Source organism: Tauraco erythrolophus, chromosome 6 (genome assembly GCF_009769465.1).
Source record: "Tauraco erythrolophus isolate bTauEry1 chromosome 6, bTauEry1.pri, whole genome shotgun sequence".
In the NCBI taxonomy this organism is placed as follows: Eukaryota; Metazoa; Chordata; class Aves; order Musophagiformes; family Musophagidae; genus Tauraco; species Tauraco erythrolophus.
The window spans coordinates 62,000,100-62,017,090 of record NC_141470.1 but is presented as its reverse complement, the minus strand read 5'-3'; the positions used below and the strand labels follow the sequence as shown (position 1 = coordinate 62,017,090).

The 16,991-nt window shown below is 47.2% G+C and overlaps 1 protein-coding gene across 2 annotated transcripts in view; it reads left to right on the top strand.

The window, feature by feature from the left end:
- LOC147528634 (exocyst complex component 3-like) overlaps positions 1-16,352 on the top strand; it is a 32,893-nt gene extending 16,541 nt beyond the window's left edge. Inside the window, exons 5-13 of one of the 2 annotated variants that reach the window (XM_086612626.1) lie at positions 1,434-1,508; positions 3,629-3,729; positions 4,769-4,861; positions 6,220-6,352; positions 7,560-7,670; positions 9,178-9,333; positions 12,337-12,458; positions 14,034-14,219; positions 16,182-16,352. In XM_086612626.1, the coding sequence (XP_086468752.1) occupies positions 1,434-1,508; positions 3,629-3,729; positions 4,769-4,861; positions 6,220-6,352; positions 7,560-7,670; positions 9,178-9,333; positions 12,337-12,458; positions 14,034-14,214 (972 nt within the window). In that variant the 3' untranslated portion in view covers positions 14,215-14,219; positions 16,182-16,352. Of the gene's footprint in view, positions 1-1,433; positions 1,509-3,628; positions 3,730-4,768; positions 4,862-6,219; positions 6,353-7,559; positions 7,671-9,177; positions 9,334-12,336; positions 12,459-13,903; positions 14,220-16,181 lie in introns of those variants that run through there. The other variant, XM_086612627.1, reaches the window with a different exon arrangement.
- The last annotated feature ends 639 nt before the right edge of the window (positions 16,353-16,991 follow it).

The window sequence follows — 16,991 nt, the reverse complement described above, 5'->3', positions numbered from 1 at the left end:
GATGTTAAATTCTTGTATGTTTTAAAACAGCAGCTGGAATAATGGTAGGGACCCAAGTTACATCTCAGCACCTTGTGTTTTCTGAGGGGAAGCGGTTGGCTGGGCGGTCAGCACCGGCAGGCTCGCCATCCATGGATCTGAAGCTTTACAGCGTGGGGTGCCATGTCTTGATCAGACAGGGAGGGACAAGGAGGAAACTGGGCCTGTTCGTTACAGCAGAAATTGTGGTCTTCTCCACGTTGGAGCTTTGGTGGATGGGGTGCTGGTGTCACCACAAGAGCGGCAAATGAGCAAGCTCCTGCTAATTCAGATGCATCATCTGATCCAAAGCAACTAAGTACTCTGGCTCAACAAGTTATTGCCATGCAGTTACTAACTAAATGCATGCTTTGTCTCACTGGGGAGCAAGACCTTCCTGTTGGCTTAAGCCGACACGTTTTACTGTGCAACTGGGGCAGGCTAGAGGTGTTTGTGCGGCCGGGCTGGGATGTGTTATCTCAGCACATCGTGTTCACACAGTTGCTCACAGTCAGGTGATGGCACTCGGGAGGAAAGGAATTTTTCTTGGGTTGTTTACAATTGCTTGTTTGTCTTTGATTAACACTTTTCAATGAGTATGGCAGAGCAGTTGTTTTGAATATACTTTTGATGAAATTCTTCAGTGACAGCCACAAATTTCCTAATTCATCAACCAGAAAAGGACAAAGACAAAAAACAGAAGATCATATGTTACATTCTTTCTATGTCTTTGGAGAAAGATGCAGAAATGAAAGAATAAATAAGCAAGCCAGGCTTTTGAGTTTAAAGCTTCTATAAAGGTCAGATCATGTTTTAAGCAATGAGCCTTTTCTCTGCAGTGTTAGTTTTGTTTTTACAGCCCATTCAAGCTAACACAAGCCAGCCAAGCCTTGGGAAATTTCCCATCGTGCAGCCTCATGGGGCTCATCTCACCGTGACAGTAGCTCTAAACACTAACCCGACTCCCCTTTGCGCTCACAAGTCCCTGGCTCAAGGAAGGGAATGCTTTTAATTAACACGGGCTGCTTTATGCGGGTGCCGGTTGGAGCTAGGAAGGGTGGAAAACCTCAGCTACAGTAGCTGGCAGCACAGAGTTGTATCTAAGCGTTGTTTTGCTGTGTGGGCGCCTTCATTTGAGCTGAGCTAACTAGGGAAGACTGTAGATAACCCGAGCTGACGCTGGGATGAAAGGAAGCTGCAAATCATTTAAACTCAAACAAACAATGTAGAACAAAACAGAACAATGTTATTAGGTCAGCTGGAAAATAGCCAGGCTTTGGGTTAAATGAGATGGCCGAAAAAACAGAGGCAGAAATTCATCTAGTCCAAATGCATAATGAGAGGCTGAGAAACCTAACTTGTTATGAATGCCATTGTATCTCAACTGTTCTTTTTTCTTTTCTTTTAATATTTAGGAGGAAGTAGGGAAAGCCCTGAAAGAAGCCTTTGATATTGGGAAACCCCCTTGTGCAGATGCTGCAGTCATTCAGGTAAACTGGGGGGAACCGAGAAGCTCTCATACTTTGGGGCAGTCGTGTTTTTGCACACAAGTATATCGGTATTTGGCAAGACCCAGTTTTGCATGTCTTGGGTGAAGCTCGGTGTGTTAAAAGCTTGCAAGTTAGCTGCCACACTTAAAACTGCATCTGTTTGCTCCCAAACCTGTTTTTCTCTTGTGCTATGTAAACAAAACTAAACAAACTAAAAAAGGATGAGCCTGAGATTAGCTGATTCAAGCTGGAGTTGCATTTTCATATGAGCACCTGGATTGTCAGGTAACCTTTTGGAAAGCCATAGGGTATGTTAACCGGTCTGCTCTGTAAGAGTTCTGCAGAGCACTTTCATAAAAGCAGCGAGAGCTGACGAGCCGTGGCAGGTCCCCGTATCTGGCAGTGCAATTGCAGGCAGCGTGCTCCCTGCTTCTGTGCTGGGTACGGCTGCCACTGCTGCCCCGACGGGTTAGGCAGTGCGAGGGGCTGCTGCAGAGCACAGCGAAGCTGAGTGCTGGCAGGGCATTGCAGAAACACACTCTGCTGATTTATGAGCAGTGCATACCATGGCCAGAGGGTGTTTGGATCAAGATCTGCAGAAGGCTTAAAATAAATCCTGGAGTTTACATGTGGACTCAAGTGATGAGAGAGATCAGGGACAGGTCATGGGTCACCATGACTGTATCTTTCTTCTCTTGCTCCCCTCTCCATTGCCACTACCTCCAGAAGCAGTCCTGTTTCAGGTCACAGATTAACAGCAGCTGACCTTCCTTGTGAGGGTACAGCTGGCAAAAAATGACTTTTCTGGCCCAACTCAGACCTAGGCACTGACTGCAAAGCTCAGGGAAGGGAATGTTCACTCACCTTGCCCTGTGCTCACTGGAGCGGTGATGTACTCTATGACGTACCTGTGCTAGGATGGCTTTTAGCTACCGAGCTGGCTTTTTTTTTTCCCTGCTTCTGGTTGAGGGAGCAAAGGTTTCTAACAGGGAACAGGCAAAAGCTTGGTTTGAATGCTGTGTTCCTTGTATCTGCAACATCTGGCCGTGTTTTCACATGAGTGATTTTGCTCTGTTGTGCATGTAACTGGCAGATTTAAATGCTCTGGGGTAGATGATGGAAAAGCCTGGATAAATAGGCAAGCCTTATGAAATTACCGCCTCCTCAGTTTTCTCAGGCTGACACTTAAAGATCAGATAGAAAACTAACAAGGTGCCATGGAAACTCTTCAGCCATGGTTTCCTGACACTTTGGGGTGCCATGCTTTATCCTGTCCCTTTGGGTGAACTTTACATCTGTTGTGAGCCTTGAAAAATACCATTCACAGTGTGAGTCACTCTTTGTCTCTGGCTGACGCTTCCCAGAGCACTGGGAGAGACAAGCCTAGAAGTCCATCTGTCTCCTTTTACCCATCTGGCTCTCCTCCCCTTGCAAGCTTTTGTTTCCACAGAGCAACTAATGGGCAGCATTAAGTTGCCACCTGCTCAAGCCTGCCCAATATGGGGTGGATTTTTAGCTGTCTGGCACAGCCCACCTCCTGCAGGCACCTGGGCCACTCAACTGGAGTTAGTGGGGTGAGATAGGCACTGTAGGATTTAACATGCACTGCCGCCGTTTCAGGTGTGAGTGGTGGTGACTGGGAAGAAGACACCCGTCTTCTTCAGACATCCCTGATGGAGATCCTGGCAGCAGCACAGGGCACACTGTTAGAGCTGCCTAACTTTTTTTTAGTGTCTGCACCCAGATTTGTCTGCAAGGGTGAGTCACACAGAAGTGCAAGTGCTCTCCGCAGATGGCAGGTCTTCGTATGGGCTGAGCTTCTAGGCTGGATGTTGCTAGCAGAGAACATCTGTAGGGACAGGCTTTCGCCCGAGCGCAGGACTTGACTCCAGCCTGTTGACCGCAGTGAAAGCAAAAGTAGCAAAGGCGTGGGATCAGGCATTAAAATCAGGCTCCTAAAAATACTTTAATTTCCACAAGGGCTCTCAAAACCAAAACAGAAGTTGTTGCCTAGAAGGCAGAGGGATTTGCAGTGGAGCGAGGGATGGGATATATTCCTGTTCACTGCATAGGGAAAAATGACTTCAGCCTGTTCTTCTCTCACGCCTTGAAATCCACAGATACTAACAGAGAAGACAGAGGCTGCCTGGCGTGTCAGTGAGAGCCTGAGTGAGAAGATGGAAGCTGTGTGCCTGGAGGAGTTCCTGAGGTTTCTGGAGAGGTAGGGGGGATGCTGTTTTCCTTCTTGGCATGTCCTCAGTGCTCAAAAATAAAAACTCCTCATAAAGTGACTGGCGATGCTGTGTTCACCCAGTTCTGCCATTGGCCCTCTTTAGTTCGATGGCTGTTTGCCATCAAGCTGTTACTGGAGGGTCAGCACTTCGCTGCTGTTTATGTCCTCAGCATTTGCTGTCAGACTAAAGCTGAGGGAACGAAGTGCACCCAGACTTGCCTGGACAGGTTAAAGCCTTGGAGGATGTTTGTTCTGGAGAGGCTTGAACCTTAAAAACAACCAGAAAGAGGGGCAGCCCAGGAGTGGTCTTTCCTACCCTGACCGTGCTTCCCAGACATAGTGCTTTCTGCTGACTCCCTGGGAGGGTGAGAAGCTCTGCTCTGTCCTGCTTCTCAGAGGAGGACAAATGTCTTCTCATCTTCTGCCCTCTCACCACTTCTGGCTCCCTTTATCTGCTTTTTGTTCTTGGACATCTCCCTCCCTGTGTATCCCCTGCAGCAGAAAATGCCAGTACTGCTGCTGGTTGTAGTTAAATATTTCAGAAGGCATTTTGATTTAAGATCCTTGGCCCTTCACGTTATGAGAGGAAGGAAATTCGTATAAAACAGAGTTGTCCGGGAGCCATTTGTGGGACTGAAGCTGTGATGAAGCAGTTGATAGACTTTGTGGGTTATTTGTATGCACTGAGGCTTTATTCTGCAGCTTTATCAGCAAAGCTGCTTCCCAGAAGGAAGTGTTGCAGCAACGGTAATGGTAAAATGAACCTCCTGCCTCTCGATCCCTAGCAGTGGTACCCAGGCAGCTCAAGGGCTCTCCCTGCCCTGTTTCTGTACTCTCCTTCCTTGCCAGCTAGGCAGGGCAGAGACTGTCTTTGTCCTGCTGTAGATCCCATCTTGGGAGGTGAAACTGAGCATACTGAAAAGACAAATAATCACAGAATGTTTCTCCCATTTGCTGCTGGGCTAACGCTGCCAGATGTGTTATGGAGCATGCCGCCTTAAAGATATGTCTTCCTGTTTTAATTTAGCTATGAAAATGAAGTAAGAAGCTTTCTCCAGCTCGATGGCTGCCCGGGGATCTGCAGCAGCTTACGAATCCTGGAGAACTGCTGCATTCTCAGGTTAGAAACCAGACCCTAGTGACACAGGAAGCAAAATGAATTTTCTGCTGTCTCATCTTCTTCTAACTCTGCTATGGGGTCAGCCTTGCCTCCAGCTGGATCTGATCATCCAGCCCCATGCACACCAACCCTTATGCATGGAGGGAGCCAGCTGTGGTCAGCAAGACTCCTTCAGAGCTGCCGTTGGCTGCCGCAGTGAGAGGGAGACTCAGGTGGGGACTGTGCCTGTGGCCAGGGTCAGGACTGCTGTGTTGGCAGTGCCATACTGCTGCTTCTTGCCTGTTCCCAGGCTCTGCAGGTGCAGAGACTGTAGCCTGTGGTCTACCATCTTGCTCTTCCTGGTGCCCACGACACTGAGCAGGACGCAGGCAGCAATGCCGTGTTGCATGTGGCGACATTATCCTGGCCAACCCTGCTGTTTGTTGCGATGTGGTTCCTTTCCCTGACCTGATTCTCCTTCATTAGCAAAGCCTCATAAATGTTGTGTTGAGATGCACATGATAGCGCACTTCAAGGTGAGCTCAAGTTTAAGTGCTTTGCTGAACGAAACCCAGTCGAACATGCCAGGCTTTCCCTGGGGTTGCTAGGAAGGAGGGAAGCAATAAAGCACAGAAGGGTGGAGGAGGCTGTTTGCACCTACGAACTAATTTCGGAAGTGCTTGCAGCAATGGAGAAAACAAGGTTGCTTCTCTTCTTCCTGTGTAAAATTATCTGGGGATCTCTGGAGTCAGCAAAATGCCCAAATCCAGCATATACACAGTGCTTACTTGACATCAGAGCCTTGTGTTGAGCCTAGGTTGCTGTTGTATTTGCATGTTGCTGATGCTGGATCCTAGACTGAATATTTATAAGGCTCTTTTATGTAATTCTTTACAGTGATACTGAGAATGAAGTTATACACTGAGCTTTCCCAGAAACTAAAATGTCTACTTTCAAGCTGATGGTAATTTTAGCCAGGATTTGCAGACTTGAAGACTATTCTGATAAGAAGATAATTGTTTGTCTTGTATTTGTAGGGTGTCAGAGGTGCACAGGGTGCTCATCCAGCTTCCATTTGTCAAGGGCACTTCATGCCTACTCATTTTTGAAAATACTAGAATTTTTACTTATCTAATCTCACTAGTGATGGATACAAATGACATTTGTGCGCATTGAGCTTCCGTGTCCTTGTGACATCCAAAAGATGGGTGCACATATATGGGTCATTGAGCTAGCCCTGGACTTGAGCATGTGTCTGCTCAATTACCCAGGCAGTCATGTTGGTTACTGTAGAAAGAGTTTTGATCTGAGAGAATAGCTTGATTTGATCTGATCAATACTTTCCATATCCCTTTTCATTCTTTTTTTTTTTTTAACAGGACTGTCTGGCATAAGCTAACATACATTTGCAGTGCCAGCACTGGTCAGAATGTTAAGATAAATGGATTTCTAGACAGGATGGAAGATGAGATTACGGAGCATTTTCTGCAGAAAGTCACTTCTAAAGTCAAGGTATGGGAGACTCGGGTTAACTCTGAATATTTTCAGACTGTAGGGCAGGCACACACTTCACTGTCATGTCCTGATCTAGAAAGGGTGAAACCATAGTTTGATCTTCAGGCCTGGTACCCTCCTCTGCCTTGTCTGAAGCTGTATATTGGCAGCTTCATCTTTTCCAGTTTTTGAGATCCCAGTTCCACTGTTTGTAGCATTTGCTATTATGCTACAAATGGATACCTCCTGGTGCCCCTGGGCACCCAGACCCCAAGGGTTGAACTTCATCTGGTACCTACTCATCCCTAGCAGCCAGGCATCTTCCCGAGGCAGTGATAACTCACAGAGCCTAAGGCTGTGGTGGGTAGTCAGGATGCAGAGAAGGCTGACCAGAAATGTATCCCTCCCTTAGGATAAGTTCCCCTCCCTTCACACTTTCTAATATTAGACTATTAGCCCAGACACTCACCTTCATATCCTGGGCTCCATGTCTAGACAACACACAATGGAAGGCTCCTAATAGGGTGTGGTGGTGTGCGTTTCCTTGGGAAGCTCCCCGGAGCATCTTCAGGCTCATTGCACAGGCTCCCTCAAGCATGCTGAAGGCAGCAGAAGGAAAATGACAAGAAGAAACCCTGGCCACACTGTGCAGTTTTGGTCTCCAGAGCCTGTCCCCTGGGCCCACACGTCAAGATGGGAGCTGGGGATGGTTCTGACAGGGAGCGCCGACAACCCTGGGAGACCGAGGGCTCAAGTTTTCAGTCCTTCTCTGGCTGTGTCGACATGGCCTTCGAAACATGAAAGATGGAGTTTATTCCCTGCCTGCTAAATAAATGATCCTTATACTTTCCTATTGAATAAGAGGCAACGGCCATGCTGGGAGCTGGATGCCAAGAACAGAAGGGTGCAGAACAGCTGGCTCTTCCTGCACTCCCCATCCACAGGGGCACGTTTTACGTAGTCCCCGGATTAGAGCTCTTGCCACCCATTTTTTGTAGTTTTTGGTCTTCCAGGTTTGGGCTTAGGAACTCAATACCTCCTTCCTGAGTTTCAATTGTTTCTTTCTTTCATATTTTGCTTTTATTTGAAATGAAGGCACAGGATGCTGCAGCTCATGGAGGGGTCTGTTTCTGAAAGCAGAAAGAGCAAAAGCACAATAATCTGTGTCTGTTGTCTGTGCAATGTCTTTACATGTGCACCCTTTGACTCTGTCCCTTTTCCTCAGGAAACACTGAAGGAGCACTTCAAAAAGTGTAACAGTGGTTTTGGCCACATCCTTGAATCCTTAAAGCAAAGCTTTTTGGCATTTGGGAAGAAAAAAACAGACACGTATGAGGTAAGAAATAAGTAAGAAAGTAAGAACAAGATATTACTCAGGAAATCGCTAAAACTGGTCCTTGAACCTCTGGATGTCACAGTATTTGAACATTAATACAAACTACAATTTCGTCTGTTGTTAAAAATGCTTTTAAAGACCTACTGGTCTCAGTCCAGCTCCTCTGTCCAACAGAGTTGGCTGTCTTCTTCACCGTGACAGCTAGGACCTTTCTGTAATCTCAGCAGAGAAACCAACAAGTGAAGAAATGTGGAAACTGAATGTGCCTCCCAAATACAGAGCAAGAACATCGAGCCATCTCTGATCCTGCCATTGCCCCAGTACCATTATATTGGAAATCTTCTCGCCTTCTAATGTGCTTCAACCTTAGTTGTAAGGAATATTTATCCCTTTGATGGAGATTGGACACATGGAGAGGTGAAAGGTCCAGACCCCCAAAGGACATGGTCTCTTAGGTGGAGTTGAACATGCCAGAGTTGGCAAAGATCAATCTCACAGAGTTGTTTCACCTTTACAGTAGCCTAAACAATTTGTGTAGGGTCACATGACACCCTTGAGTCTGTCTCTTCGGCAATGAGATTGGTACCTGCGGTACCTTCTTTTGCACGCAGGTTGGATTTGCTGCTGCTACCTGTGCCGCACATGTTCCCCTAAGCACTGGGCTCCCTTTCTCTTACCCTTCCAGGTCTGCAGGCTCTTTGTCAGTGCCGATTTTAATTAACATTTTGAAATGTGGAAAAAGGTAACGGAACAGAAAAAATTAGGAGCTATTCTGCTGTTGTTCAGAGCCTGTCACTGGACATTATGTCACATTAGTGCTGGGGCAAGTAGCAGCTCGGTGGTGGAGCGCTGTGCCAGAGCTGTCTGTCTCTTGCTTTGTCTGTTTTGGACCGGGCTGGGGATTTCCTGTACCTTTGGACTGCAGCCTAAAACTGCTCTGATTTCAATTGCTAATGAAAATGTGGTTTCTGTGCAGCCGCCCATCTCCCCTTAGAAACTGCTCACTCTCCCTCCCCCTTTCAGGCACTAGGGTTTCTCAGCAGGTAGTGGGTGGCTCAGAGATGCCCAGGTGACTTCTGTGTGCCCAGCGACAACTGTGTGCCCAAGGGCATGTCCCTGGGACGTGTCTAGTGGGGATGCTTCAGTGAGACTGGCTCCGGCTTTGTCTGTAGTCCAAGCTGTCCCCAGGCGACATGTTTGTCAGCTTGGGACTAAGCCAAGTGTCACTGCTGCTCTGGAGAGTGAGTGACCTCTTGCTCAGCTAACTGGTCCCATTGCATTTGGATGGATGTCTCCACACTTATCATCAATGTTTGTCATGCACATACAGCCCGGAGATGCTTCATGTGTTAGACCACGCATTTTAAAGGGACACTTAAGCAGAGAAACAAGATGCCCATCTGCATGGACCCTATATTCCCTGTCTACACTGGTCAGAGACCTATAGGTATGGTCTGGTCGTTGTTCAGTACAAGGAAGTTAATTTGAACTATTTTACTCCGAACAGGCCCTTGTCAAGGCTGTCAACATCGTCATTGTTACAGAATATGTGCAGGCCCTCCTGACCACTTCCAGGAAACCATCATCTGTGCAGAGGAGGAGGATTGTCAGCAAGATAGAAGAAGATCATAGGATGCTGCAAACCATCTTTAAAGAGTGCTTAGTAAGTCTTTGATATGGTTATGGTTTTGCTCTCTGTCAGCAGGAACACTACCAGCAGAGGAAAAGGCTCTGAAAGCAACAGAAAAGCTTGAGAGGTCTTACCACAGTGGCATCCAGCTTCACAGAAATGACAATCAGATGTGCTGACGGCCCTTCTGATCTGCCAGAAGTTGTTAGTTTACAGTTTTGAAATGTGTGACTAGAGGAGGCAAGATTCACACTCCTGCCACTGAAATAAGAATGAAGCATGATCCTCTGAGTTGGCAAGACAGCTCCCAAGCTGTCAGCTCCCCCAAGCAAGTCTTTGGTACATGGCTTGGGGGTGCAGAAGAGGAAGAGCTGTGTTCCTCCCCAGTGCTTTCCCTTAAGCCTTTGGGGTGATGAGCCGAATCAGTTGCTTCACATCTTCACCTTCTCAGTGGATTGCCCCGCATGCTGCTCCTCCTTGGACATGGGGTATGTATTTTTACCCCTCCATCTGGCCTCCTCCCTCCCTGCAGGCCCTTCCCAGCTCCTCAGAACTGGGCTGATGGCTGCGTGAGCCATTTCCCTGGGCTGCAGCGTTTCCTCATGGGTGGAAACCTGCTGATGCTGTTGTGGTTGGTGACGGTTGCAGGGAGGAGTGAGTCTTCCTGCAGGGGAAAACACCTCACACCATTAGGAGGTAAAGATGCATTGCAGAAGGGATAGATGGAGTGTAAAAGCAGAGCCACACCTTTGAAGAAAACTTGTGGAAAAATGCTAGGTCTGATTTGCAGAAGCAGCTTCAGAAGCTCAAAGAAGCCTCTTGGCTCAATTCATAATCTGGTGAAATTGGCAGTGCCACACACTGCATCTGCGGATGCCACGAGGTTGTCACATGGGTCCCTTGATCACCCAAGGGCAAGGACTGCAATGCCAGCAGCAGCCCCTCCTGTGGCCACTTGGCCGGATAATCGCTGCCGTGCTATGGCCCCTGGCACAGCTCTTTTGTAAATGCAGGCTGAGAGCGCTCCGGCGTTGCACTTTGTAAGAGGCTGGACAATTGCAAAGGTAGTCTGGTAACAGGACTCAGATGTGAGAGAGGAGATAAAAAGTCTTGGCTTTATTGGTTTTAATAATTTCACAGATTCTGAGTCATTCTTATGACTTGCGAATTTAAGTGCTAAGGACTGGCAATCTATTTTCTCCCAGACAAGTTCCCCTGCAAGTCATTTGTCAGCAATTCTTACTTTGTCCAAATAATAAAATGAAATCAAAATAGTCGTCTGTAGACTCCTCTAAAAACCTCTCAGACAAATTACAATTGATACATTAGTTTCATGGTGGAAAGCTGGAAGCTGGCATTGCTTTTATCTGAAGATCCACCTCTCCCAGAGTGATCGATCACAGACAAGTCAATGCTTTGATCAATCGAGACACTGGGAATAGCAGGAGGATTCTCTAATCTTAACTCTGAAGTTTACCAGTAATGCTGTGCTCAGCATCAGCTTTGGGTGTAATGTGCAAGGAAAGCTGGTTTTATAGTGTAAAGGAGATACAGGAAATCTAATTATCTACTAAAACCCTACATTCAGCTTGGGTGAAAAAAGTCTGCATCTAGTTAGCACTGTTTCCCTTGCGTCCTCAGTCTGTTCGCTTTGTTATTGATGTGGGAGCACTGAAAACCTCGGGGAGGAAGCGCATAAGCAGTTTGCAGGGGACAGCCTGATCCTCAGTTCAATGAGGTACACGGTTATGCATGCAAAATATGTACTCTGCTGCAGACTGAATTTACCGTGCAGTTGCTGCACAGGCTGCACCTGCTCCCTGCCCTGCTCTGCCCTCTCCTCAGGCTCTTCCTTCCCTTAAAGCACATTAGGAAATACCTTGCTTCTCCCCTAAGAGCAGTATGTGTCAAAGGCGCTTAAGCACTGCTGACGAGACACCTTTTTTGTCCTTTTAGATTGCAGCCTGTTTGCCTCTGACCTTGCCTGTGTATATAGCACTTAACTAAATCTGACACCTTCAAATTAACGAGCATTTTGTAATAGTGAGCTTGCCAAGTATGAAGCCTTACAGTATGGGTGCTTTAGGAGCTGAGTACAGCTTGTGCACTGTGCAGAGCTGGAGATGCTGTTTGTCTGCAGTGCGGAGGAAGAGAGGGAAGGCTGTCTTTGAATATTACTATTATTTTTAATTTATGTTCAATGCGGAGGTGAGCTGCACTGAGAACGCAGCCTGCTGTTTCTAATGCCCTGTGGAGACTGGGCTTCTCCTGCCCCAGTTTGGCAGCCCATTGTCCAGGTTTGCTTTGTCACAGGGTCTCTGTTGACGTGATGGCATCAATAATTCATGGCAGTAATTTAATCGCGTTACTGCACTGATGAAAAATGCGAGCAAGACCTGAAGCTCTCTCTTGGCAGTTCATCCACATTCTGCTTCCTCCAGCTTTGCTAAAAATGTTACGTGTTTCTTGATGAGGCGTTCTTCTTCTGTGTGCTCTAGGGAAGCTGACCACAGGCAGCATCTACCAGCCATGTTGTATCATTTATGGTGTCCAGGCTTACTTCTCATTTTTCTGTTTTTCTGTTAGAGGATCTGTGTCTCCTCACCCTCTCCCCAAGGTCGCTTTTCTGTTCCTGGGCTTGCTCTGGGGCAGCAGAACTGCCATCATGTCTGGCCAATGGAGCTTGTTTTCACATGGGTACAGGGCTGTGCTTACCTCTGGAAGTAAACCACTTGCCAAAGTGTTAAAAGGCCTTGAGAGAACAGGTGATGTAGGGAAAAATTAGGTACATTTGCCTGCTTTGCCAAAGGAAATGCAAGAGGGGATTCTGTGCTGCTGAAGGTAGTCGCCCAGCTGTGACTGGAAGCAGTTTGTGGCTACACTCCAGTTTCTTTTCTCCTACCCTGGAGGGAAAACAGGCTTCTGTACAAGCACAGTCAACTGCTAACCCACATAGTGAGATCCCCAGTCTGATATGAGTCCAACTCTTGTGTGCTGCTTCCCTTGCCCTGGACACACCTTTGCTTCTCTCCCCAGGGTCCTGCAGCTGGTCCCCTCAAGGATCCTATAAAAGCAATTTTAGAACTTATTCAAACTTCTGATGCTGAGGGGATGAAAATAGCCCTTCTGCCCATTCTCAAAGAATTTCCTGATCTAAGGTAAGGTCTTTTATTAGTTTGACTTCTGATTACTTGCCACCAGAAGACCTGTAGCAATACTAGTCCTGCAATACTTTCTTTTTGCAGTGTGCTGGGCCAGGCACAGTGCTTACCTTTGAATGCACTCGGTGCTGCCTATGCGCAGATAATGATTAACATGGTTTATGACTTTGCCAGACATTAACCAGTGGAGCTGAGGTGTCCTTCTGTAAAGGTGAAGGATGGATGAAATGGCTGTCAACAAAGCAAGAATGCTGTGGAAAAATACTACTTGAATGGACAATTTACAGGCACATGTGTGCCAAATGTGGGTTTCAAGAACATCCTTAACTCAGGCATTTCATAACTTCCAAACACTTGGCTTTTGGCTTTAACACTTCACCAGTCCTTTTCTAGGTATAGCTATTTCCACAAAATCCTAGGTGTATTCAGCAAGAATATACACTTCCATCTCTCACAGGAAGCTGTTAACAGAAATTAAACCCAACTTTCATTAGGAAGGTGAGATCTTTGCTAACTGCGTTTGTTCCAAAATCTGTGGTTTGTTACATCCATCTTTTGTTTGGATGTCTTGTGCTAGTGACTGTATTTTTCCAAGTTAACGTGATTATGGTGTAGAGCTCTCTGTTGCAGGATGCTGAGAAGGCCAGAAGTTTGAATAGCTTCAAATGGGGAGCAGACAATTTGTGGTAGATAATTATTTCAGTGCTTGTTCAACATGACAGCCATGATATAACCTCCAGCAAAGAAAGTCCCTAAACTGCAGACTGCCAGAAGTGAAAAAAAAAAGACAGACAAAGAGAGATCGTGTTAATGCTTTGTCTGGGTTCTATATTCTTTTCCTAAGCATTTGCTACTTTTGAAGATGCTATTGAGCTAAAAAGTTGCTTATCTGATACAGCATACCAATTCTTATTCTCTTACTATACATGCACACACATATAAATAGTAAAATATATATAAAACTATGTATTTTTATATATATATAATATAGGAAGTGGGCATAGGAAGTACTGAGAGGAATATTATTTTGATCCAGATCTCAGAGGAGGTCATCCTGGTGTGAGTACCTGCACTGGTCTTGATTTCAGCAGATTCCTGTATGTTCAAAACTGTTTGGCTTGGATACATTTGCCCTGTTTGATAGACTAATATGTTGTGGTCCCGCTCTGCGCAGCAATGCTATGTAGAACAAAAATCCTGTAGCCTTCCAGATGAACAAGAAGTAGCTCCATTTGAGGGGAGAAAAGATACTAAAAATGCTTCCAAATGGACCAATGCAGAGTTACCTGAAACCTATTATGGTGGATATAGATCTTTTTCAAGGAGAAACCTGAGGTGAAGATTTCCACAGTTTCACGAGGATGCTGTGTGCACTGGGCTTGAGACCCATGAGCTCTGCCATACCCCACACAGCCCTTGTGATATGGCCTTCTCCTTGTTAGGTGTCCAGAGGGTGTCAAAAAGCAGCTCAGCAGCTTCCAAGCCTTGGTCTGGCCCAGCAAACTGAGTGATAGGAAGCAAGCATTTTCACTTGGCTCTTTCACTGACCTGCCCTCTTATCCTTTTGGAAAGGAAGGAACACCTAAGTGCAGTGCTGGACATTAAAGACTCGCTCAGCCGACAAGACAGAGCTGCTCTCTTGAAGGCATTTCACGATAATTGCAGGGAATCGGAAACAGAAGCAAACTTGCTTTTTGCAGATATAGAAGTGAAATCTAGAAAATATGGACTCTGTGGCTGCCTCTGCTGTTAGCAAAGGTAGGTGTGTGTGTGAGCGTGCTTGTGTGTAACCTGCACAGGCGTAGGCATTCCTGCTTTCAGGGGGATGCAATGACTATGGCTGTAGCATCACCTCCCCAGGGTCCTCATTGCTGTGTATGCCGGTTACGTTTCCCTCTCTCCACCTGCAAATTTCCACGTCATGAAGCATGGTGTTGTAGGCAGTGCTGGGTGCCAGATTCTTAGATGTGGGGTTCAGGTTACTGCAGGGACAAAGGAGAAGACAAATCTCTGCCTTCCTGTCCTTTGCTCCTGTCTGTGTGTCCCTGCAGCAAGGTCTCTCCACAGCATCTCCTCCCTCCCAGCTCTTGCCATGTGTGCATGGGCAGGGTCTCCCAGGCAAGTGCTGCTGCCTCCTGGCAGGGCATGCTGAGGGATTTTCTCCTTGGTGGTCCCCCTGCTTCCTCCCCCTGGTGCAGAGAGAGGGGGGTATGTCAGCCCCATTGCTGCCCCCTCCATGAGAGCTGTATTAATTAAACCAGGTTCGGTCCTGTCCAGGTATCTGTGCCATGCTGTGAGCACCAGAGGTGAGCGTGTCCCCTCCATGCTGGCAGCAGCAGCTGGTGGCAGAAGGGAGGAGGGATAAAAGTCAGAGGGATGACTGTCACTGTAAGGGCTTAAATCCATTTGGCATGAATTGCCAGGGCTTATCTGGAGCACCTGCAATCTCCTTTCAGTTTCTCAAGTGATTCCTTCACAGTCACAAGTTGGGGATTTTTGTGGGTAAGCTGCAGCAGATCTTGAAACTGAGCGGGTCCTCATGGTTTAAAAATACTTCTTGGTGGAGAACGTGAAGCTCTTTGCTTCACTTTAAATAATCTGCAACTTCTTTTTAGTCCAAATTTGTGCAGCTCAGAGCCAGATAATTTTTTTTTTTTTTAATCTTTGCCAGGCCAGAGCCCTTGGCTGTCAGAAATAGTCTCCCTTCATTAGTATTTACAGATTGTCATCAGTCACCTTCTGTTGGATAAGCTGACTAGACTGAGTGTCTCAGGTTGAGAGGCACAGTCCCCTTCCACCTCCTGCGCCACTGTCCTGTGTCACCATTTATTTATAGTTCCCCATGTTAGCAGATCAGAGTTACAGAGGGCTCTGACCTGGGGCCTCCAGGCACAAGCAGACAGCGGGCTACCCTGTTAGCAGGGAGAGAAAACAATTAGAGAAACAATTAATAGGCACACAAGCTTTCCCTTCCTAGTGAAAACTGATTCTGATATAATGAACTGGCTATCAGCCACCCACTTTTATACCCTCCTTTAAAGAAATTAGCCATGGCACTGCCTTCGCTTTGGAAAAGATACTCAGGAACATGTTTTTAAAACACCGTAAGTCACTTAATCTCCGATTTGCTGAAATCCCCTGGGTAAATAGGCTCCCAAATCCCAGAAGACCTGGCTGTGTCTGCAGTGCGCATGTGCAGCATGGGTCGGTAGCCTCACCTGAGTTCAGGGGCAACAGTAACGGTGAAATCAGTGGTGGGACATGCTCAAAGGGAAGTCACCTTCCTCCTTCATCCCAGCCCTGTGATTTTTGCTACCATGCGCTGAGGTGTGACCTGCGAGTATGTTGGGAATCATCTGCTTTCTCCCAGCCAGGAACGCAATAGTTGTGCATGTTTGTCCCTTCTGTATGCAAAGATGGGAGGACTTTAGCAAAGTGTTATCTTTGGTGGTTTCATGTTAGTGTGAAATGACCTCCCAGAAGAGAAGTGACAAGGTTTGGCTAGAGTGGGCAGGAAGCAGCAGGGCTGCTGCCCATGGCTGTGGCCTCATGGATTGTATTAGCCAGAGTAGCCCAGGAACCAGAGATTTTCAGCGGGTAAATGTCAATACAGGTTCATGCAAGAGTCTATGCATAGGAGGGATGTTTTTGCTGTTTGACTCTTGCATGTGTTCTGATGAGTGCTATTTATTACCCAGCTTTTTTCTTGCTTTCCCTCAGGCCCGCTGTGAGAAACATGAGGTCTTGCTCCCATGTGGCAGCATCTGCAATCACAGCTCCTTGAAAGCTTCAGGGACCTATGCAGCCAGATGCACGGAGAAGCCTGACAGCAAAGGAAGATGCAATTCCTGCACTTTTGCAGCAAAACCACGTGGCCCAAATCCTAATCTTCCAGGCGGAAGATGAATGGGATATGGCAGAAAGACATTCCTTCACAATTTCCTAGAGATTGCTGCTTAGCTGAGTCCTGGTCATTATTCCCAGCATGTGGCTGGGTGACGTGTGGGGGAGGAGGAAGGTTTCCCCTCACCAAATTTCTCTCTGTTTCCATCCCTTGTTTCACGCAATCTCACATGGAACCAGGGAATGCTGCACCACACGGTGTCCTAGCAGATGACATGGCATTGCAGCCTCCCCCAGCGACCCAGGACCCTCGGTCAGGGAATCCTGCCCAGCCCATGGTACTGGAGGTGCCTGTGGGTTTGGGCTCCTAGATCCCCCACCCAAAGCCTGACCGGCATGAGAAGGGGTGCAGCAGAGCTGCCTCTTCCCTCTCTCCTCGCACACGGAGGCTGTGGCCCGCCGTGGGGCAGCCTGCTGCCACACTGGCTGTGGGACAGGCTGCTCTTCCTCCATGAGTTTTACAGCCAGCTCTGGATCGGAGTCTTACATTCATTTTTGTACCTCAGCTACTGGAAATTTCCTCTTGGAGAGGGAGGGGAAAGCCTCCTGGGAAGCAGGCAGTGAAAGGAGCTGTTTGTCCCAGCTTCCGGGCAAGGTCTGTGCTGTTTTCAGATGTAAATAGGCAGT